The sequence below is a fragment of the Nipponia nippon genome, unplaced genomic scaffold (genome assembly GCF_047370975.1).
Source record: "Nipponia nippon isolate SJK-2023a ecotype South Korea unplaced genomic scaffold, ASM4737097v1 scaffold_7, whole genome shotgun sequence".
NCBI lineage: Eukaryota > Metazoa > Chordata > Aves > Pelecaniformes > Threskiornithidae > Nipponia > Nipponia nippon.
In genome coordinates this window covers 20,248,838-20,271,702 of record NW_028262391.1, presented here as the reverse complement: position 1 = coordinate 20,271,702, position 22,865 = coordinate 20,248,838, and the positions used below count along the sequence as shown (strand labels likewise).

Sequence of the window (22,865 nt, the reverse complement as noted above, 5' to 3'; positions counted from 1 at the left end):
GTAATGGAGCTTGAGCAGCATGCGATGACATTGCTTCTCACCCAAGATATGGTAGCAGGCAGTATCACTGCTTCCAGTCCATTTCTGTAGATATTAACTGTCTACCTAACCTACCCATACAGCCTGGTCAGTATAGTGCCCGGAGCAGTCACGCACTCCATTACCAAAACCTCACTGTGGGAGGCAAAAGACCAAATTATTTGAACTAAGTTATGAATCTGGAACTATGTGTGCAGCCCAAGATGCACATAAAAAGACCCAGAGAATATCTCTGAAAACAGACCTAGAGGCTGCTGGTCACAAATATGTATATATATAAAAAAATGTTTTATATTTCTGTCCAACACTACACTGTCTATCAACAGCATGAAACAAAATACCTCTACTGAATTCTGTGTTTCCAAACAAGAAATGCATTTCAAAGCATTTTCTTAATGTTTCTAGAACTTCAAAGATACTATTGTGGTTATTTTAGATGGTTCATCCTGTGCCTAGCACTCGGCATTTAAACCTATGTTCACCTCTTTATTGTTACCCAGAGTTTATCTTTTCCTTATAATTTATTCAAGTATTTAATATTGTGACAAATACAGGAAAGCGGACAAACATAAATGGAAGATCTGTACTCATGGCTGATTTGGTGTACGAGGGCACTGCACCGTGTAAATAGCTTAGGGTTCTACAACCATAACTCACCCAGTTCTAAAATCCCAGACCAGTCAGATCATGGGGATTTTTTTTCTTAACTCTCCTACCTTCCTCTGTAGGACTGGAATACTTGGACAAAGAAAGCACGAAGGAGGATCCAAAGAGCAAAACAGTCAAGGGAAACATGGAAAGCTGCCATTTGCTACAGCCCATCAGAGCTAGAGCCAAGCAGAACTGCAGACAGAGCATCGCAGACAAAACTGCGACAAATCAAGCATGTGTGTGCATAGATTTGTTTATAAATGTGCTTATTACACAAAGCAGTGTGGCTGTAGATGGCCAAAGCCTGAGAAACCTGAAGTGGATCTGATTTTTCTTGTGTGTGTTTGTTTCTCTCTTTGCCTTCTTGGCTTTAATCAAATTACTTTGCCATTCTATAGGTCAATTTTCTTCTCTCCCAAGAAGCATTTTGAACATGCATCTTAAATTGTCATTTTTGTCAGAGGGATAAAATCACAAAGCCTTCCCAAAGCACTCCCAAGGGCTGCTACTTACAGGGACTTTTCTGTGCCCCTTTAATTTATATCCTACTCTTTCAGGTATGCATTGATTACAAATAAATAGCTTGCTTCTCTTTAAAAAAAAAAAAATATAATAAATTCGTCTTATGTGGGAGGATATTTTCATCACTTTACTCTTCTGAGTCCACACTCTTCATAAGCTGTCATTCATAATGATTTCATTCCACATACTGTCATACTACACACGTTGCTGCAACACTAATAAGAAGTGAAAGCAATATAAAATGTTGTTGCTCAGAGTACTAAAGTCAGATGGAGAAGATTTGCTCAGTGGAAAAAGGCTGTTTTTAATGCCATCTCTTTTTCAACCCTACGGGTACTTTAAACGCTACTGCAACACTCTGAAGTATGAAAACAGATCCACATCTTGGGCTCATTCTCCTCTATATTTAAGAAACTATACCCAGAGCCATAGCTGCTGCCTAAACTGGTAAAAGCCGAAACCAAACCAAACGTCTTTCAGCACAGAACAAACACTGCTCTGAAGAAGAGAGATGGACACTGCCCCTCCTACACTGCTCTGCTGGTGACGGTGCCGAGCCCTGCTGACCCCTCTGGAGCGCATGCACCGACGGGAAGAGGCTGGCAACCGTTCCATCGTTACCAGCAGGCCTGTTGAGCATTAGGCACAGAAGGCAAAGAAGTCACAAAGGTAACAACAACAGTTCCAAAAATGGCTCTGAATTAGAACTGCATTTTGTGCATCACTTACTACTTTTCCTCTTTACACTCTAATGTTATTCATTTATTCAAACATAGGCCCATTTCTGTTCCTGCTGAGGTCAAGTACCGAAGTGGAAGTTGATTAAGGTCAAATAAAGCTACATATGTTTATCGTTGCTTAAAAATGTATTACACATTGAAGCTTCTGACTTGAGCTAAAAGATATGAATATTTTGAGTATTTCTTTTGAACTTTACAGTCCTGGGTAGTCTGGCTTTCCAAAGACAATCCCTCCTCCAAGACATTGGAGGAAGAGAACACCCTTCTCTTGCCAGAGTTCAGCCTCACGCCGACCTCCAAAAGCCGCTGCAAGTCCTCGCCATTTGGGTACACACAGACACATTCCCACCTACAAAAACAGTGTGTCATAAGTCAGAGATCTTGCAATTCTTAGAGCTGCCACCTATTAGTAGAACTTATTATGCATATGGTACGAATTTTCAGTAGGTAAATACGTACAAATGAGGAAATGAGTGATCCGAATTATTTCGGCTAGAAACATAAAATTAACACAGATTGTGCAACAAAACTTAAGGAACACAATTCTGGAGGTAAACTTTAGTATTAGATGAGGAAAAATTCTCAAAGCCATGCTTTTATTCTTTCTACTGCTTTTAGAAGACTAACATTCCATTTACAAATTAAGTGACCTGAGAAGCAACTTGGGCAGCGCCCCAGCCCCGCCTGTACGCCAGAGCACAGCAGCCATCCTGCATCGGTGCAACAGGGGAGGTTCTCTTACTTCTTCTGTAACTGGAAAGAATAGAGAAAAATCTCTGCAACCTGTCTCTTTTCAGAGATTAAAAACGGAATAAATAGAGTACTATTGTCACGTTGCTGTTGCTGTGTTCAAGCTAACACGCCAGTTCAAGTTACGGTATTTTATTCAAAATGCAAAACATTTTACCACATTTTTGTTTAGCTAGTTACCAAGGGCCGGTGGGGTGGTGGTGGAGAGGAGGATCGTATCCTCAAATATCACGCTTTGCTCTCTCTTCCACACAAATCTCAGCTGCCACAATTCATCATAAATCACATGAAAAAACAAAGAATGACCTACTAGATAAAGCTCAGCTTCTTTTCAAGTCACAAGTTCCAAATGCAAAGCATCATCCTAAATGTTAGTGCCCCCACTCCAAACACCAAACAGTTCCACATAACCCACGTCCTACATTTTCTTCCTTCAGGCATCTTCCTCTTCTCCTTTTTCTTGCAGAAACAGCACGTAGTCATTTGCATTCACTCTACATAGGTTTTTAATATCTCAAAGCTCACCATCTCATGGACCTATTTTGAAACCCAGCTCTTACAGACATACTCTTAAAGCTACAGAAAACAATAAGATGGTCTATTAAACGCAGACTCACTGAACACATTGATTCAACTTGTACATCTCGTTAAGACGTTGTTTGGATACTTATTTTGCATGTCTCCAGCAACTCCCAGGATTGTGTCCAAGAGAAGATGACACACAACAGTCATTGACAAAGAACTTCCAGTTCTGTCCTTCTGACATCTCTCCCTGCTCTGTGGATCCAGCCAAGATCTAAACCTGATTATTAATCTGTCTTGCCCAAGGATAAAAGCAGATTTCTAAACTAACAAACTGAAGAGGAAAAAAAAATTCTGTGAATAAAGACATCAATCCTCACTTTCTGCAAGGACTAGAATGCTAGAAATACCTGCTGTGATGCCTAAAGGTTTCATACAGTGATCAGTAGGTGGCCATTAAGCAATAGCTGGAGGCTGTACTCAGGCCTTCTCCCTTTCTTTTCTTGTGGAGTGCGCTCACAGCATCTCTCGCTAGGAACGTCACCGGCAAAGGCACAATTCCTAGAAGAATATCCTACAAAGATGTTCCCCTTCAGGGATTAACAAAGTAAAATGGGGCACATCTATAGAGCTGTATACTTACTGGAAGTATTTTAGGGTAGACTGCTGTTCTGTCTGTCCCAGGATTGCTTTCCGTATCAAGGCAACACCGAGATTTTACTTTTGCTTCACATGGGACAGGCAAACTTGCAAGAACACGCAACAGAGCCTGGGGACTTAAAAAAGCCATTCAAAAAGGCAGCACAGTTTATCTCTTGAAATCAATACCAAATACTAACACTCTCAGTAGGGTGCACATAACCAGTGGCACACAAGTTACAAAGAGGAGGACTGTTTCATCTGAAGGCACGAAAAGATAAAATGCCAGACCTTCAGCTGACAGGAGCCCACAGCCTCTGGTGGTCGCACGCAGGCACATCAGTATATTTCAGATATTCTGCATTTGGGGATTTCCTTGCCCCTCTGTGTTGGGCACCCCAATCACTCACTGCCTTCAGGCATGAAAACTCAGTGATCTCGTTAGGATCAGTTTAGCTCCTGGCATCTGCACAATGTGCATAATGACACTGTGAACTAAACACTCTTTTGCTTGTCTACGTAGTTGTCTCCACTGTATTATCCAGACATAAACTTCAATGATCTACAACAGACCAAGGGGAAAAAACATAATCTGTTAGGACCATAACACATGTTTTATTAAGGTCCAGTAGCCTCCAGCCCTCTTTATCATGCTGCTCTTTCAAGTAACATGAATTCTGGTGGAAACAGGACCATGCATTTCTGCCGCAAAAGCGCTCTGAAGCAGCACTTTCTTCTCAACTCACCAGGTCTCCACATCATTACTAAGCCTAACTGCAAAGCTCAATGGCAAATTATTTTAGATAGTGGCATAATTAACTGTTTCTAAACAAAAAGGCACAGTTAATACACATCCAGATGAGAAAGAAAGATGTGCAAGGGAAGTCCATTTTCCCGAGTCGTTCCCTGCCCCATAGCATTCCTCCGAAGCGCCGGCCTGCACCTACACCAGCTTCATGACAGGGCTGAACTGCTCATCCTCCTCTTCTCAAAGGGACTGAGGGGCAGAAAATGATCCCACAGATCTCCTGGGGAAGGGCAGCCTTTTGACACGACAAACACCAGTGCGTTAACTGCTGCTGTAGAAAACATAAAGCCTCCATTACTACGATGACTGGATGTGTTTGAGACCAGGAGGTGGTCCCTGAAAATCCACATCCAGCAGCAGGTAAGAGACCGTCCGACCAGCATGCCTCTCCTTTGGGTATCCCCAGCTCTGCAGGGTGGTGGACAGCTTCCACAGCTCCCTCCACACTGCGGTAAAGTCTCACTTCTCCGAGAGCCCAGGGACCTTTGCCATTGCTCTTGGAGCCCCACTCTCTCAGGATTTACCACACAAAGAACTGCAACTCAAGCTGTTGATAACAGCATCCGGGTATGGGGAGATTGGTATGTTGTTTGCTGCCATAACACCCAAGACCACCTTTTTCTTCCAAGGACTGAAGCAAGCTGCACAGATCATAGAATCATTAAGGTTGGAAAGGACCTCTGAGATCATCAAGTCCAACCGTTAACCTAACTGCCTGGTCCACCTCTAAACCATGTCCCTAAGCACCACATCCACACGTTTTTTGAATACTTCCAGGGACTGTGATTGCACACTGCCCGCTTCCCTGGGCAGTCTGTTCCAGTGCCTAACTACTCTCTCTGTGAAGAAATTTTTCCTAATATCTAATCTAAATCTCCCCTGGAACAACTTGAGCCCATTTCCTCTCATCCTATCACTTCTTACTTGGGAGAAGAGACCGACACACCTCACTGATACATACTTGGACAGGCTGCAATTTCTTCCAGACCCTTCTCACTTCATTATGCTTGGAATTACTACCAGGAAGGAGACAGTTATTTGTTTAAATGCTGTTGAGGTTGTTTATTTAACCATTAAGTGGATAAAAAGTAAAAAAAAAGTTTATTTTGTAGATACCGGATTTTAAAGCAAAAGAAGTTTAAACATCAGCTTCAAGTTGATGAAATCCATCCCCTTCCTCCTTACGACCATTAGACCCCCCCATGCACTGGATAATACCCTGAGCTGGTACATGAAGCACCACTTGGATTGGGTCCTAGCTACAACAGTTGCCATGACTGCACCACACACCTCTCTATGGGCAGCAATGCTCTATTCAAACCACTTCTAGATCTCATGACAGCTATTAAAATCTCTAATTGCAACTTACAACTAAGTTACTGCCCTGTGTGACAGTGGGGTATCAGGGGGATGCACTCTGGACTTCGTCATAACATACTTCATGTAAAAAAAAAAATAAATCTCTACCACTCCAATGATATACATGAGTGCACTGACAAACTGGCAAAAATACTATTTGCAGTGTCTTCATAATATTTTTATCAAGTGAGAGCCACACAGTACCAAATCATAGCCACCTCAGACCCAAACCACTCCAGGGTTCTGGAAACGCTCACCATACATGTATCTGGCAAGGAAGAGCAGTAACTAAGCAGTGAGTGCATTCCACATTCTGAGACAGTGATTTATAATGAGGAACAACCCTGTCACTTACTCCTAATAAACCTATGGTGCTTATTATATTCCCACCACAAAATAAAAATAATGCAACTTAATTCAGAAAGAAAATGACTCTCAAAGACCAAGAGCCTTTCGAGCCCCCCTTCACGAAAGAACAGAGGCAACTCACTAAACCGGAAAGCAGTGATCCAGCAAACATTTTACTGCTGCAAACTGTTTGCAGCAAAGATATATGGGAGTTTATTTGCATGTAACTGATACAAATTCCAACTGCATCCTAGGTGAAAGTAAAGGTTTTTTGTTTTGTTTTGTCTGGCTTTTGGGTTTGTTTTTGTTTTTATGATGAACAGACTTAGTAAACATTTCCTAAGCTGTCTGCTGTTTGGAATTCCAACTCTGAAATAAAACATAACCACACTACTGGCTCCAGTGCTGCCTATCTCACAAACAGCAACAAAACCCACCAACAATTCAATAACAGAACATTTCCTTTATAGAGAGCTTATGTGTAGCTCACAGTTTCACCTATAAAGTAACATTTCAGCTCTGTTTGACAACAGAGACAGCAAATCTACCAGCAAGCTAACCTACAGTGACAAATAGCCTGTCAATGCTCTTTCTCTACGAATACATATTACAGGAAAAAAACCCCACATAACATCCGTAATAATAATTCTGTCACCTCTCTCTGCCAATTAAAGTATACCGTACCATTATGATGAGAGTCCTGGGTCTGCTCATTTCATCATCGCTATCCAGCGGCAGAATTTCATGTGACAACTCCTCTCGTCGTCGTCGCCTGCAGATATGTGGACAGTTCCTCTGTACCACAGAACGAAAGGCTTGGAGCAGAACAATGCTGGCAGCACAACCCATATCTGCATCCTGAAGCCTACAAAATAACTTCTATGTTTATGCTATGTTTGAAAAACAGTGGCTCCTTGTCCCTGAAAACAGCCTACAGTGCAGCTGCAGCCAGCTCGCTCTCCAATCGCTTCCTTGAGCTCTGATCATCTGATCACAACCAAATAGCTTGGATGCAGATAGAGGAAAGATTTGATCCACTGAAACTGAAACACACGCAATATTACGATGCTTTTTTCTCTCTCCCTCCCTTTCTGCTTCTGAATTCACATGAGAAAATGTGCTCCCTCTCTTGTACAATCAGCCGCCTCCTCTGATTCCAGTTTCATGGAACTGAAAGTATTAAAATTCCTAGTTCAAAAGAGCCAGCTGTTCATGAAACACACACACACAGAGGCATCCACAACAACTGGCAGGATCAGTTTAAATACCTTTTTAAAAGAGTCATATGTAGCAAAATAGCAAACATCTGGAAAGTTATTAGCTCTCATTATCAGCACTGCTGTTTTTAAAATACTTTGCCTTAGGGTGTTTTGCCACAGAAAGAGAGACATATTTAAGCTCACTGAGGGATTTGGGCTGTAATCTTTTCACTTCTTGCAATTTTCTGAAGCACAGCAAGCTCATTTGAGTTGTAAATGTAAAAATTGGTAAAAAAAAAAAAGTAGAAATCTGGACTGCTTCATCCAGTTCATGCTAAAATAGCCGTGGCTCAATGAGAAACAGCAGTGTGCAGCTCTGAAACGCTTTTCAATAGTGTAGTTGTTGTGTGTTCCCACACATGCATGCCTTCTGCAGAGTAATACATTTTTTACATCTACATAGGAGGGTTGTGTTGAGAAGGGTCTCTGCTGACAGGGTCTCACACTAAACCAAACACCGATGACCTTCCAAGAAGTGTAAGAGGAAAGCGTTTTAGTGTTTTATCAATCGGGATCCAGGCAGGGAGAAGCAGCTTCTGACAAGTCATTCAAAAAGCAGGCAGGGATGCTTAACAACCACATGACTGACCTGGAAACACAGCAAACGCTAATGGTAGAGAGTGTAAGATAATAGCACTTGAGAGGAAGTTAGCACTAAAAATATCCACAGAAAATGGATTTCTCTTACACATTAGGAAAACTAAGAATTTCCAATAGGGTTTCCAGAGAAGCTGCTTTTAAGCTAATATGTATAACTTTATTATATGTGCACACGAAACCATATTTACCTTGCATCGAAAGGCTTTGCTTTCTAATGAAGGCCATGAGAGTTTTGTCATCAGTTCCCATGGGGGCATAAGCAACCTTATGTCTGTTAATGAGATCTTTGTAAATAATACTCCTCCTCACAATCTCAATCAGGAATTGCCCTGAAAACATTCCGTGGAAATACTTTCTTCTGGGCTTGATTAGGGTTTAATTGCTCAGCTATCTGGCAAAAGACATCATCATTTTAATGAAAGCATTTGCCAGAAGAGCTAAAGCCTTTAAATTTGTCCTTTAGAAGCAGCAAACTCATCGCCATTATTTCTTGCCTTTGTTTCTTTAGAATAAGCTGCTTTGAGTGCATAGGGAAAATCGTTAGCAGCACTGGCAGGCACTGCACAAACTCACCCACAGCTCTGCCAATGCACCTACCCGGCTCTTCCCCCTTGGATCGCACTGGGCACACACTTCACACGCTTACGTGACGTGCCTGTCTATCCCCCGGCATACACTACCGAGGGGGCCTCGTACCACGCTTATTAGTTTGACTTTTCTAATGCGATTACAAGAGCGCAGTGGCGCAGCTGGGTAATTTCTGCACCAAATCAGCAATCCTGCCTGCTGTTGCTGCTATTGTTTACGTTTTCATCAGTCCCCTGCCTGCTCCAGAACTGCAACTGACACCTCAGCCACACAAAAGATGCACTTGGCAGCTGGGAGACCTACGTTCCTACTCTAATTCCAGCAGCAGCAATACAGGCCTGGATAACGTCTGTTGCTGGCTGTTACGGCAACTGCTCTGCTACCTTGGGGGCTGCTAACGCATCTCCTGTCTGTCTGTACAGCATCTTCTTTTATTCAGCAGTGTTCAGTTGGGAGAGCTGGCAGGGATTTTTATGAAATTGGTTTCCATAGCACAGCCCAACACTGTCGCACATGCGTGAGTGCGTGCACGCATACGTGGAACGGCACCCTAGGGCTTGACCCAAAGCTTTGCTTTCCTCTCAGTGAAGAACCCCATTCATTTCAGCGGTCTTTGGATCAAAACTATTCTCTGCCAGTGTCCCAAGTGATTTCATTACAATTATTTGTGGATTAAGCTATTATTAGATACAAGTAGGAATGACATAACCTTGGCACTTCATCTCTTAGAAGAAAAAAAATGACACTTGGTCCAAAACCAAGTAAACTAACAAGCTGAAGCCAGCTAAAAGTGGCCTCCAGGCCTTGATCAAAATTTGAGAACCGAAAAAACAGCTAATGCACAAGGGAAAAGAAACCACTAAAGAGATAAAAAAACCCTTCTGTTTTAAGGAAATCTCACAGAAGCATGAACTATCACTGGAAAGGAAACCTCCCAGCCCATTAAAAAAGCCTGGACACCCACACAGTACCAATAGCTTTGCTTTTCAAATGTAGGGGTCTCATTAGCATATATTATGCTTATACACCAACTATCAACAATGTTAGTTACTCCTACAGTGCAGCATCAAGCACTATTTTGTGTTAATTAGCACTTTAATCCAGAAGCTGAATTCAGTGAAACACCCTGGGAAGCAAAATACTCCTTTGTGCAAGTAACTCCTTAAATCCATCATTATGAAGACTTTGGCAACAATGCTGGGCTAAGGAATATCTGCACTGGAAGCCATCCGCTGCCCACTCTCACTCCATTTTTAACCACAACTCGTTTCAGCTGTGCTAAGTAGCCATGTAACACCAGCATGATGGTTTACAGGAACAGGCTGGAAAGCAGACCACTAAAGCTACCCTAAAGAAAAAAAAAAAAAAAAAAAAAATGGAAGAGGCAAGACAGTTGTTTTAACCCAGATGACTTCAGTGACCCAGTCCTTGGCCCTCCAAGGGCTGGGTCTGTGCAGCAGCAAAGCTGTGCAAGAGCAGAAGTGGGTCACACTTGCTATGTGTCCTGGTTTTGGCTGGGATAGAGTTCATTTTCTTCCTAGTAGCTGGTATAGCGCTGTGTTTGGGATTTAGGATGAGAATAATGTTGATAACACACTGATGTTTTAGTTGTTGCTAAGTAGAGTTTACACCAGCCAAGGACTTTTCAGCTTCCCATGCTCTGCCCGGTGCACAAGAAGCTGGGAGGGGGCAGAGCCAGGACGGCTGACCCAGACTGGCCAAGGGGCTATGCCGTACCGTATGGCGTCATGCTCAGCATATAAGCTGGGTGGGAGGCCAGCGAATGCTGCTCGGGGACAGGCTAAGCATCGGTCAGCGGGTGGTGAGCAACTGCATCATGCATCGCTTGCTTTGTATATTCTTTATTATACTTCATTTTATTTCAATTATTAAACTGTTCTTATCTCAACCCATGAGTTTTCTCACTTTTACCAAACATTTGCTAACGCTCCTATTTCATACCTTTTTAGCACACTAAAATTACACACATTAAAATTTCATGTTTCCTTCCCACAAGCTTTCTTTATTCCATTAATTTTCCTTTCTCTTTATGTCATTTGAATTCATGTCATCTGAATAAACAGGATATAACCTATCGGTATGCTGGTCTTCAGCTGAGGGCTTTGAACAGGAAGATAGAAAGGCAGCTTTCAGAGGAGATCCTTTAGCAAGAGGATGATTTTCCAAGTGAAACACTGACCCTTCTTTCCAACCCCAGAGGCTGCTGCATTCTCCTCAGGCAAGGAGGATGGCTGCAGGTTAGAAGAACCCTTTGCCTACACTTGCTCAGCTGTCAAGATGGCATGCACATTTTTTTTTTTTTTTTTTAAATTATCTGGACAACAAGCCCTCTTCTCCAAGATGTGTTTGCATTAAATGCATTGAGAAGTTATGGAGAAGCTCTTAAAGTGCGAAGATCCTAAAGCAGCAATGACAGGTGACTGCAGGAGCCATCCACAAAAACAGGAATGCCTCCGATACTGCTTATGACAGACTGTTCAGCCTGGCCCACGAAAGCCACAAGCCATTAACAGGAACTAAGGAGAGCATAGCAGTACAAATAACAACAGTGTTGTTACAGATGATAATGCTCATGCCACCATTATGACTTACCAAAGGACGCTCAGTATCCAGCTGAGCAGGGTACTCACTGGTGTAAAGCAGGTTTATACAAAGCTACTGTCACAGAGAGCAATTTGTTGGCAGTCTGAAGCTGACGCACAGGACTATTTACCTAAACTAAACGTGATTAATAAACTGGCAAAACAACGTCCATTCACTAAAAACCCTTCATCAGAGATAGCGTAAAATTTGCCAGGTGAGCTATTTATCTCACATAGCTCAATTAGAGATAGCTCGGGATGGTTCTAGTCCAGGTGCTGTACTGGCGCACACGGACACACACAGCACATCTGAGCACTTCTGGAGTCAGACTCCCCTGCAAGCCCCAACCATTCTGAAGCATGAAGTGTTCTCTTGGGAAGAGTAGAGCGAGTCTTTCAGTTTTTCAAGACTATCCTACCTGAGTTACTGTTACACATACATCATCCTGGTACAGATGATGAGCAGCTCCCAACACCACATAAGCAATGTGGCCAGTGGCTGTTACTGACAGCTCCACACATAGACCCACAGTTATAGTAAAACTTCTGTAAAGGTCTAGCCTATACAAGTAGCAGGCAAGCATATTACGCAAGACACAACAACAAAATTACAGTCTCTACCTTGATGCAGATGAGGATCACTCACGTTTTGGTGAGCTTCTGTGTCATCTCTCAGCACCTTGTAATTTATCACTCACATCACCCTTCCAAAACAAGAAGAGCTGATAGACATTATCTTCTTAGCAAAGGGAATTTTCCTCAGAGACATCAAAGGTCCTTGTCTCCAATATTTGTTTTCATAAAGGCTTGGAGGCATTTGCAAGGAAAGCAGAGGGGAAAAAAACATACCCAAGTTTGAAAGTCTCTCTTCATGCTCTGCTACTTCAAAACAAACAGTGGAATCCTAACCAGCTCCTGAGGAACCAGTGTCAAGACCCGGACTGGACGGGTAAAGTACTCCAAGAGGTAGTCTTCATGGCAGTCTGCTTGATGACAGAAACCCTCTTTAACTTGCCTCCTTTCCTTGCATGTTTTATGCCTGAGGAATAGTATAAACTCAGATCTTTCAGCGTGCTTTGTCTAATGACTGTGTCCTTAAAGCAACATGGTGGATACCACGTTATAGTGGAATCTCTCACTGCCACAGAGGCAGCACTTCCAACACCACCTCCTGTTCTCTGTCTGCTGCCAGGCTGCTGGTGGAGGTCTGGGGGACTGAGAATCCACCTTCAGGAGCTGCCCTGTCTTTTCTTCCAACACAGTTATGTCCCAAAGCTTTCACATCCAGCCCAGTGGCCTACAAGAGGCTGTGTGGTGCTAGGCTGAACCACTGCTATCATATCTCTTGAGGAAAAAAAAAAAAGCTTTAAAGTGCACACAGTAATCATGCACTTATTTCAAAGAAAGCTTATGCACTCGCAGTTGTTAAAAAGCCATAAAGAGCATCTGTGCCTTCCACTAGTAACATACCCTCTTACAGTCATTTGAAAACATTCATGTGCTGCATTTCAAGGCGTTGCTTCAAAACAGTTAAATATCAGAAACACTGAGGTCTCAAACTGCAAAGCAGGCCCAAGGGTCTGGCCAAATGTGACTAAGACAGTCAGAAGTACATAGGCTTTGTATTTCTTTAGTTTCTACCGGCTGCTCCTTACTGACCTGAGAAAGCATTTAATGCAGTACCTGGTCAGTACAGGTCCTGAGTGACACACCGCTTTTATCTTGAAATTGCATTCCTTCTCATGAAGCTATCACTGACCAACACAAACAATTCTTAACTGTACTAAGTTACCGTCAGTGCAAACTCCCCAATTCTTAGTGTACGGTTATAACTATACGAGAGGGGCTCAAATCATCAACCAGCTCATTTCTCATCATCGTACCCTACAGCAGCAAGCAATCTTACACTAGTGCAACATTCAGGAGATACCTTCCCAGTGCTGCCACAAACCCACTGCGATGTCACCTGGCTACAGAGCGAACCGAAGGACTGCAGAAAGTAAGTGTATGGCACCCTCTAGGGAGTAGTACATGAAAGAAAAATTCACCACCAGACGGCCCTCCTCACTGGGTATGACAAGTAACATAGATTAAATGACTGTGTTTATAAAATCTTCTCTTTACATAAGAAAAAAAAAAAAGAAAGTAACTGCACTATCCAAAACGTTTAAAAATGAGTCAGGTCTTCTCCACCACAGCTAGGCAAACAGCCCAAAGGGCGGGCTGCAGGATTAGGACTGCTGTTTATAACTTTTCGAAATAGCACATAGTTCAAATTGAATGACAAGTTAAGCACAGACCTTTTAAAAAAAAAAAGTGACCACCTGAAGGCTGCCTATGCAGCACAGTGCTACACGTGACACAGAAAGACCGAGCAGGCTACTAGAACTTGAGTCTGCCCTACAAGCACCCTTGTGCAAACTACATGGCAGCGTGCTACCCGAACCACCGGCTGCTCAAGGGGGATGTGCACCTGGGATGGGGAGGCCAGCCAGGGCTGCGCAGCAGCAGACACGGGGCTGCTGGGCAACCGGCAAGCTCATGGGAGCTCGTGCTGCAAAACATATTCTTACAACTCTGCTGTGTCTTGACTTTACCTGCTGAAAATGGAAATCATCACGTACGGACATGAGGGGCGGGGGAAGTCTGATAACCACAGAAACAGGCTATCCGGACTGCATGTGCTAATGCCACCTTTCTCTTCTCAATATTGCTTTTTAACCTCTTTCATGTTGATGTCTGGTGAAAAGTACTATGCAGAAGTTGCGTGGAGTACTCTTAATTACTACCACACTGTACATGGCCAAAATACCCCCGTTAAATCCCACGGCAGTTCACTAATGACACCAACATACTGCAACCATTTAACAGATAAGGAAACAGAGACAAAGGGATAAAAAAGACTGAAGTAAGCATTTCTAACAGACTAATGACAGAAGGTGGGCTAGAACCCACATCTCTGGAGCTCCAACACCTAAAGCGGTTTCTCAGAATATTATCTTCATACAAAATGTGAAAAAAATGTTGTCACTTGCATGCAAATAATTGCCACATTCTTATTTCCAACTCAGGTGAAGCACCCTGCTGATTTTCAAGTAATTTCTCACTTTGACAGGTAGTTTTCTACCATTACAGCCTCTGTGAGACCAATGGGATTATTCTCAGGTCTTAGATTAAGTAAAATGGGAGAACTGTAGCCTATGGGCAGTGATGAAAACCTCTTTACTTCAATGCACTCCAGTGGTTTCTGGATCTAGCATTAAATATTCTAAAGAGCAGCTAAGAGCATTGTTGTGGTTTCCTTAAACATATAACAGGAAAAATAAATATTTAACATCATACGAGGAAAAATAACCACTTAACTTATAAAGCAAATGTTTGTTTGCTTGTTTTTTAAAAGAACTTTTATTATCCCATAACATTGGAGGACAATTAGTTGGAGCTACCAAAAGTCATCCCTTCTCTGGCACAGCGTTAAATAAAAACATGTATTAAGATAAACTCTGGAAAGAATTTTCACCAGAAGTTACAACTAAGGCTGGGCTCACACTTTTGAAGTGAAGATTGTATAAATGAGCCACAGCAGAAAAAACAGGCACTACCCTGTTGGTTCCCAAAAAGAACTGGTAGCAAATCTTTACCCTCTTTCTGAAAAGATCCGCGTTTGACTTGCACACAGCCCCTCAAATGGCATTATCAGCAGCTGGTCCTGCTTCCAGAAGACTTCCATTTCACTAACCCAATGGGAGAAAACTAAAACTGGCATAGAGGGGGGAAAAAAAACCCAAAAAAACACACTAGCTTGTTTTCACTCTAATATGTTATTATTTGTGACAGATCTTGCAGCTCTAACAGAGCACAGCTGGTCTGTTACCTTGCCAGGGTTCAAGATTTCCACGACACGCAAAAACTCCAGACTTTTGTCTAGATGTTTCACAAATTAATTTTTAAGAATGAAACACACCCAGCTACACAGAAAGCCACTGTTCCCACACAAGAGCAAATGCATTCTCCATTTGCTGCCCTGGCACTAGCCCTGCTGCTTACAGAAATACTGGGAAGAGAAACGAGCAAGTGCAGCGACCAAGGAGGAACATCCCTCAGCCGGTTCTCCCAATGGCACATTGCATGGCTCTAAGAGAAGTAAGTCATCAGCTGCTAATGAGGTTTTAAGAATAACATGTGGGTTTGGATGAGGTGCCATTTGTACAGCAATGTTCTCTATGTTATATAGCCTGAATATGGGTTGAATAGCACAGTGCTTTAATGAACTACTCTTTCTCCTTTAAAACATGATCAAAAGCCTACCAAAACACTGGAAAAACTCTCACTGACATCAACAAACTTTGGACAAGAGCCATAAAAATCTGTATTGCTGACATCCCATCTTCAGGATGTACAACCTAGTCTCTATTTCTGTAAAAGCCACAGCTTGCCACAATCCAAAATTAGCATTTCTGTTCAAATACAGGCTAGAAATACAAAGCAAGAACAAATACAGAGAGACTAGAGTTACTTTCAAAAAGAAGCCACCCAAATCTGGAGTAAAGCAGAATTTTAGCACGGTCATATCTTGTTAGAAAATGCATTTCTTACTCCAATTTGCCTCCAGTCCAAGCCAATGACATCTTTCTACTCACAACCCAGCTAAGAACAGATAACAAAAAATGGAACTGCTCCACACCCAGACCACTTTCAGCCTCTAGCTCTTTGAAAAGATGATCTCTCTCTTTCAGCTCAGGAGAGAGCTTGCAAGGGAAGGTATCTCTTGGCACGCTCCTATCTACTCATACACTGCTTTACTTTTCAAACAACTCACTCGAGTAGGAAAAAACACACACGGCTCAAAATTTGAGGTAGGAACTTAAATGAGATAAATGAATTCTTTCTTTTAATGTTTCTCATATTATTTAACAGAGAAAAACGTTAACTATTTACCATCACGAAAGAGTGGAATTGGATACTAAATGAATGAGTCAGGCTTCATACACAAACCCCAACTGCTTACACAAGACAGGTACAAACACAGGCCCTACCAGATAAGCTAGAGAAGCAGGACTCTGAAATGCAAATGAACACAGGGTAAAAATATGTAAGGAACTGGAGTATGTCAATCAATGGCAGCTTGCATGGCATATGTCAAGGAACGGCCACAAACAAGATGGAGAGGGGACAAGGCTTTGCTCTACTCTCCTTCACTAGGACCGTGAAGTCCGCACACAGAGTTTCACCAGCTCCGCAGACCTCCGGTCTCAGCCTCTACCAGGGATTGCAATAACTTTTTCCCCAGCACATCGCTGTGTCTCATGCAGAAAACCGTTAACTTTGACGGCATCTCCACCGAGGTCACAGCTTTCCAGTACAGTCTCCCATTCTTTAGCATGTCAGCCTTTAGAACAAACACCTGGGAGCCAAGGGCATTTTTTATTTGTTTGCATTAAAAACACCACCACCCCCCCCCCCCCGCCCCGCCTTTTCCTGCCTATGAAGTCAGGCCCGAGAGGTTAAACTGGCTCATCTCCTGCCTCCCAGTTTTGGTACCCTTCCTCTCTCCCTTCTTTTTCTCTCTCCCAGAAGCCAGACTGACAGGACAAGAGTAGCAGCCAACACCTTCGGCCTCTGAGTCAGACTACGCACGTGACAGAGGCCAGCAGCAATTCCCACCTGGCTCCGCACAGGCCATTCGCAGGAGGCTTTTGGATTTTCAAGCCAAGAAACCCCTTTCCAAACTCCCTCACAAGCAAGACGGACTGTCCCAGGGAGCCAGGAGTTTAGCTGCCTAAATCACTCCAGGTTAATTTAATAAATTTTTAATTCAAAACATCAAATGCCTTGAAGATAACAATTTCTACTGCAAGCTGTGAGTTCAGCAGCTGAAAACCATAGGAAAGGGGGAAGAGCTGGAGGCAATGGCCAGCACCAGAATGATCATCAACTACTGATCCGGCACCAGCATGTACAGAGTTCAACATAGTTCTGGACATAATGCAAGGTATCTCTAGCAAAGGAAGCCTTTGTACTACTATATTTAATAGTAATGACACGAATACCCTTGTGAGACTTCTCCGAGAATATATGTACAGGTCTGTCCACCTTGAAGGATGAACCAGTTGCAGAAAAGGCCTGCTAACATGACCAGGGAATTAATCTGTTGAAGAGTATCGGGGTTGATGTGTCTGGTTCTCAGATACCCAGTACAAAACCGACACACTGGATTGAGCCCTGTGGAATGCCACCAAGACAGACTGGGGCTGGAGGACACAACATATGAGGAAAGGCAAGAGAAAGATGTTTGTCCACCCTTAAGAAATGAGGGCCGATGGGAAATCTTGCCGCTGTCTTCAATTACCCAGCAGTAGGGTATAGAAAAGACACACCTAGACTCTTCTTGGAGATACTCTGGCAGGGGATGGGATGCAATAGACAGAAGTTGCGACAATGGAAATTCCAATTAATTACAATAAAAAAGGTTTTTCACCATGAGGGTGGTCAAACACTGGAACAGGGCACCCTAGAGATTGTGGGATCTCCATCCTTGGAGAGTCTCAACACTTGACCGGACAAGGGCCTGAGCAACCTGATTTAGTTGGACTTGCTTTGAGTGGGGAGCTGGACTTAACAACCTCCAGAAATTCCTTCCAAATGAAGTTATTTTGTCATTGTGTAAGAAGACAGCTTATTCAGCCTAGCAAATCAGAGCCTGAATTTGTGCCCTGCCTGGGAGAGCCCTAAACACAACCAAAGCAGAGGAGTTACTCAAGCCAAAGGCTAACACAAAGACAAGAACAAGAGGCTATAAACTGACCATTTAGGCCATACAATTTTACTTTGCAGAAGGCTCTGTTTCTAACCTAACATAAAAAGGAGCAAAAGAGGCTCCCAATCAGGCTTCTTTCAACTCAGTCAGCTGTATAATCCCTGCTTATTTTTTCAAGACAATTTCACTTTGAGGCAGTCTCCATATGCAAAGAGTTCAGCCAGGAGCAAGGAACAATCTCATTCAATTTCCGAGCATAAGCTTTTACAGCTGGAAAATGAGGCACAAAACGTGGATAAAGTAAGAAAGGAAATGCAAAGTAAAATTTGTACATACAGTGGCCAACAAAACCCCTGTTGTCTCAGGTGCTGATGTCCTATCACCCCACTCCCCCAAAAAGAGCAGCTGCAGATGTATCCTTTTATCTGACAGGAAAGATCCCACAAGAAGAATATGGATTACTTCCACCAGCAGTATAATAATGTGGCTTTGGATCCTTGTTTTTTTTTTTTTTTAATCAGTGCCAAGAATCCAGCGGCAGTTTTTCCCAAAATAAAGAGAAAAATCAGGACTCTAGAATTTTTTCAGGCTGTAAATACTACGGAAGGGTCTTGGGGTTTTTGTTTGGTGTTTTTTTTTTTTAAATGCTGCTCAAAAAAAAAAAAAAACCAAACAAAAAAACACCACAAAAATGAACCTGATGGCTCCAGGGGGAGCAAACCAAGCAACCTTTTCCCTTTTGATCATGTCATGTATGTCCTAACCATGACACTTCTAGGGCTAAAGCACATGGGGCAAATCATGAATTTCTACACAGAAATCCACCTACACAGAATCCTACTGGCGTAACAGAAAAGGAATCTGTGGGTATGTAGTGCCAGCTACTATCATACAACAGAAGTTATCCTCTTGATTACAATGGGGGGTTGTTAGCAGATCTAGAACTTAAGGGGGGCTCATATCGCCCCTCCTTTTACAGTAGCCAGAAAGTCCAAGCTGCATAATGCAGCAGTGAGACCACCCGTACAACGGCAGGCCAAAAATACATGGCCCCTCAGAGCAACTGTCCTCCGTGGGATACCGCAGCCCTGTCAGAAGGGCTACACCTGGAGCAACTCATACACAGCTCCTCTGCTACCTCTCGTGCCCTGCCTAAGGAAGAGCCTGAAAAACCACAGTTTTGCCCTTATCACCACGGAAAGGAAAAAACAAAATGCATCCTGCACTTTTTAGAAATGATCTTGCTTTGCTTCTTTCACAGCACAAGAATGTGCTCACAATATCAAACTGAGTAACAGCTATTTTAGCATCTAATGAGCGACATTGTGGTGTTCTGTCCCCTGGACAGCTTTTCTGTGCAACATCTGCTTTTCATTTCATGTCTCTTGTCAGGGTTTCACTCCCTTTCTTTTACTTGAACTCTAGAACAGAATAAAATTGTACAACCCCCAAAACTAACGAACCTGCATTGCTGGTATCAATTAACGTTCACATCCACAAGGCTCTTTATTCAACTAAATACAAAATTAGCAAAACCAGCCCAACTATAAGTTGTTTGGTCTATATTTGCTAAGCTGTAACACAGTCTCTAAAAACATATGTCTTCTGGTTGGTATTTCAGGCAAAAATCTTTAGAATAATAGTATTTTGATTAGTAACATGTGTGTTTTGAAAGATTAATACTGAACTCCAAAAGAGATTAAAATATGAGTAGAAACTATGATCTAAATACACATATGTGCAAAGAGTTTTCATTCTCACTGCCTGAAATGTCTGGGTGCAAGTCATTCGATTTTGTTATTAAAGCCTTAATCATGTTGGTATTTTTTTTATTAATCAATATTTATTAAAAAATCCTGTTCTCATAGAACCTTTTCAAGAGCATTACTAAGAAAAACTTGATCTAGCATATAACAGAAGTGATGTCATTCTCAATTTCATTATGACACATCTCAAATGAACTTCAAGGGGATCCTAATAATTTTAGGTAGTACCCAAACATTGACCTCTTCTCTATTTAGTCTTCCAGGAATTCTCCACCCGAGTAGTAAACAAAGAACAAAGCAGCCAGAGAGTGCTTTTCAAGAAATGGTAATTATTTATGCTTACAAATGGATTGATTTATTTCAGGGAAGCAATCAGTTCTCTAATTGTGCTGAACATGCAATTAGATTTTTAAATAGATGACCTACTTCCTGGACCACCCCCTCGCTCTTCTGCTAGCAGCTGGGCATTCAACAGGCTTATGTTCTTAAGTAACTCCAGCTGCAAAAGTGCAAATGCGTAAGTAAATAATTTAAATGTTACAGACTACATGCTGGAACTTTAACTGTGAAGATTGTTTTATTGTTGTTTTTTAAGAAAGTAAAACACTCTGGCTGTCTATGCTCCCAAAGCTTTAATTAGAACACGTGATATGCAAGTGAATATATTACCATACATACAGAATTTCCTTTAAACATACCCCCTTTTCATAGCAAGGAAAAGTATTCTCAACTTTCTCTTAAAATTCTGGTAGAAATTAAAATACAGAGATAGCAACTGTTCATTTCTGCTGAAATTTACTCCAACATATAGTGTTCTAATTAGATACAAGCCAGAAGTTAACGAACATTTATCACTTATATGTAATATTACAACGATTTCATGCTAACACAGAGTTGCAACCAACAGAAGAGCTCTCACCTTGCTGTCATTTATGCTTTTATCAAGCAGCTGAGCAAATCAGGAACAGTTACATCCAAATAAAGATATATACACACAACTAAACACAGACTGTCAGGCATAAGGCCGGAGCTGGTTACAATTACTCTCTCTCAGTATTAGTGTCTTATTCTTGATGTGGTAATGCTAAATTCAACATGACTACTCTTCACAAAAGATCAGGTAGGCAATTTATTGAGGAGAGAGCCGGGGCAGATTGTCGGTGGCATACATAAGCACTGGGAAATGGAAGCCACAGATTTCACGTGAGACACCTAGGGAACGTGTCCTCCACCCAGCACAAGCTCATCAGCCCATCTCACCACTCTGTGAAGCAGCACCCTCTGGCTTTCAAATCTCATATATCAGCATCTGATTTGAAAAAAACCACAAGCTTGAATGCCAGCCATAAAAGACTGCTACACCCTGGTAGGAGGTACTACCCTAACCAAGTAAAGACATCCTGCTGAACCAACATTCACATGACTGTCAGCCAAGAAAAACAGGCATGGTGGAAGGTTAAAGGAGATTCACCTCTATCTTGGTATTGCTGCTACCCCTGGACTGTGGATAGCACTTGCTTGGGGTTTCAAGAGACAAGGGAACAATTAATCTCAAGAAAATAATGGAGAAGATGCATCCACCATTCTACTCCGCATGTAGATTTATCTGATGATCCGGGAAGCACATCATCAAATGGCACTACAATTATTATTTGACTCAGGAGTGCTGAGGAAGCCAGCATCTGCCTATGACACATGACTTCTGGAAGCTCTAACCTGATCCAGAAGACCAAACCACACCAGTATGAGACCACGCTTTAAACGTAAATCTAATCCTGCTTTCCAACTTGACTATGCAGATAGAAATCTGAACATGTTCCACTGCAACCAAAAGAATTAATGTGTTTGTGTTTTTTTTTTTTTTAACCAGAATCTACTCAATCTATTTAAAGCAACAAAGATATTTAAATTTGACTGTTATTGACATTATTCATCCCACTGTAGCAACAAATGTTGAAGCCCCAGATGGGTTAATATTTATGAGAAAGTCAACAGAACAAAGAGAACAGGAAGCAGCGTTTCCTGCCAAACGGCCTCAAAGCAGTCGTCCCATCAGCACTTGCACTTCACTAGTTTTCACTACTGTTATCTTACAGACAGACACGAAAAAACTAAAAACATCTCCTAAGCTGAGCCCATGATAATAGCAATGAGAAAGTAGTATTCCTTAGTCATGGTTCAATTTTCATTTATTTTCATACCCTTAAGACAAACATTTTTAAAAAGTCCTTGTTAGCTAATGACAGGAAAAGCTGTTTGGCATACTGGTTATGGGGAACACCTGGAGCTCTGATATAGGCAAAAAGAATCAGACCACTGTCATTTTCCCTTATCTTTTTTGCCCTATAAATTCAAGTTAACTATAAAGTTAACTGAAGGAAATTGTAAGCTGCCCGTTACTTCCATGCTTTTTTCTTCAAGAAAGGAAAAAAATTCTTCGTAAACAAGAATTAGAGGAGAATAGTGTGCTAATGTCTAGGCTTTTGGTACTGAGGGCACCCATCTCAGTATGGTTCCCCCTTGAGGCAAGTTGTGCCAGTACACTAAGTTGCAAAACCGAAGTCTAGCATTTAACTGGACTTAAAACAAAAACTAACAAACAAACAGCAAAAAAAAAAAAAAAAGGAAGATTTTGTGACAAATCCTGGGATGTTTTCCTCTCTTAGAAAGAGAAACATGCTCCAAAACATAACACACGCCCCCTCACTCACATACCCAAAGAACAGCAAAAGAAACACAAATAGGCAGATTTCCAGGCAGCTCCAGACTTTAGTGATCTGAAGGTTCACCTTTAACAGGCACAATTAAAAGACAAGGGAAAAGATTATCTTCTTGCCCCTAAATATTCCCATTTAATATCATCTACCTAAATACTGTAGCATTACATGAAAATATATCTAGTTCCACTGATGCA

At 42.0% G+C, this 22,865-nt stretch overlaps 1 protein-coding gene across 9 annotated transcripts in view; it reads right to left on the bottom strand.

Moving 5' to 3' along the window:
* DOCK10 (dedicator of cytokinesis 10) overlaps window positions 1–22,865 on the bottom strand; it is a 165,015-nt gene that overhangs the window by 128,540 nt on the left and 13,610 nt on the right. The window contains exon 1 of one of the 9 annotated variants that reach the window (XM_087739064.1): window positions 7,063–7,227. The exons of 7 other annotated variants lie outside the window; for them this stretch is intronic. In XM_087739064.1, coding sequence (XP_087595190.1) covers window positions 7,063–7,227 — 165 coding nt within the window. Of the gene's footprint in view, window positions 1–7,062; window positions 7,228–22,865 lie in introns of those variants that run through there. One more of the 9 variants, XM_087739072.1, reaches the window with a different exon arrangement.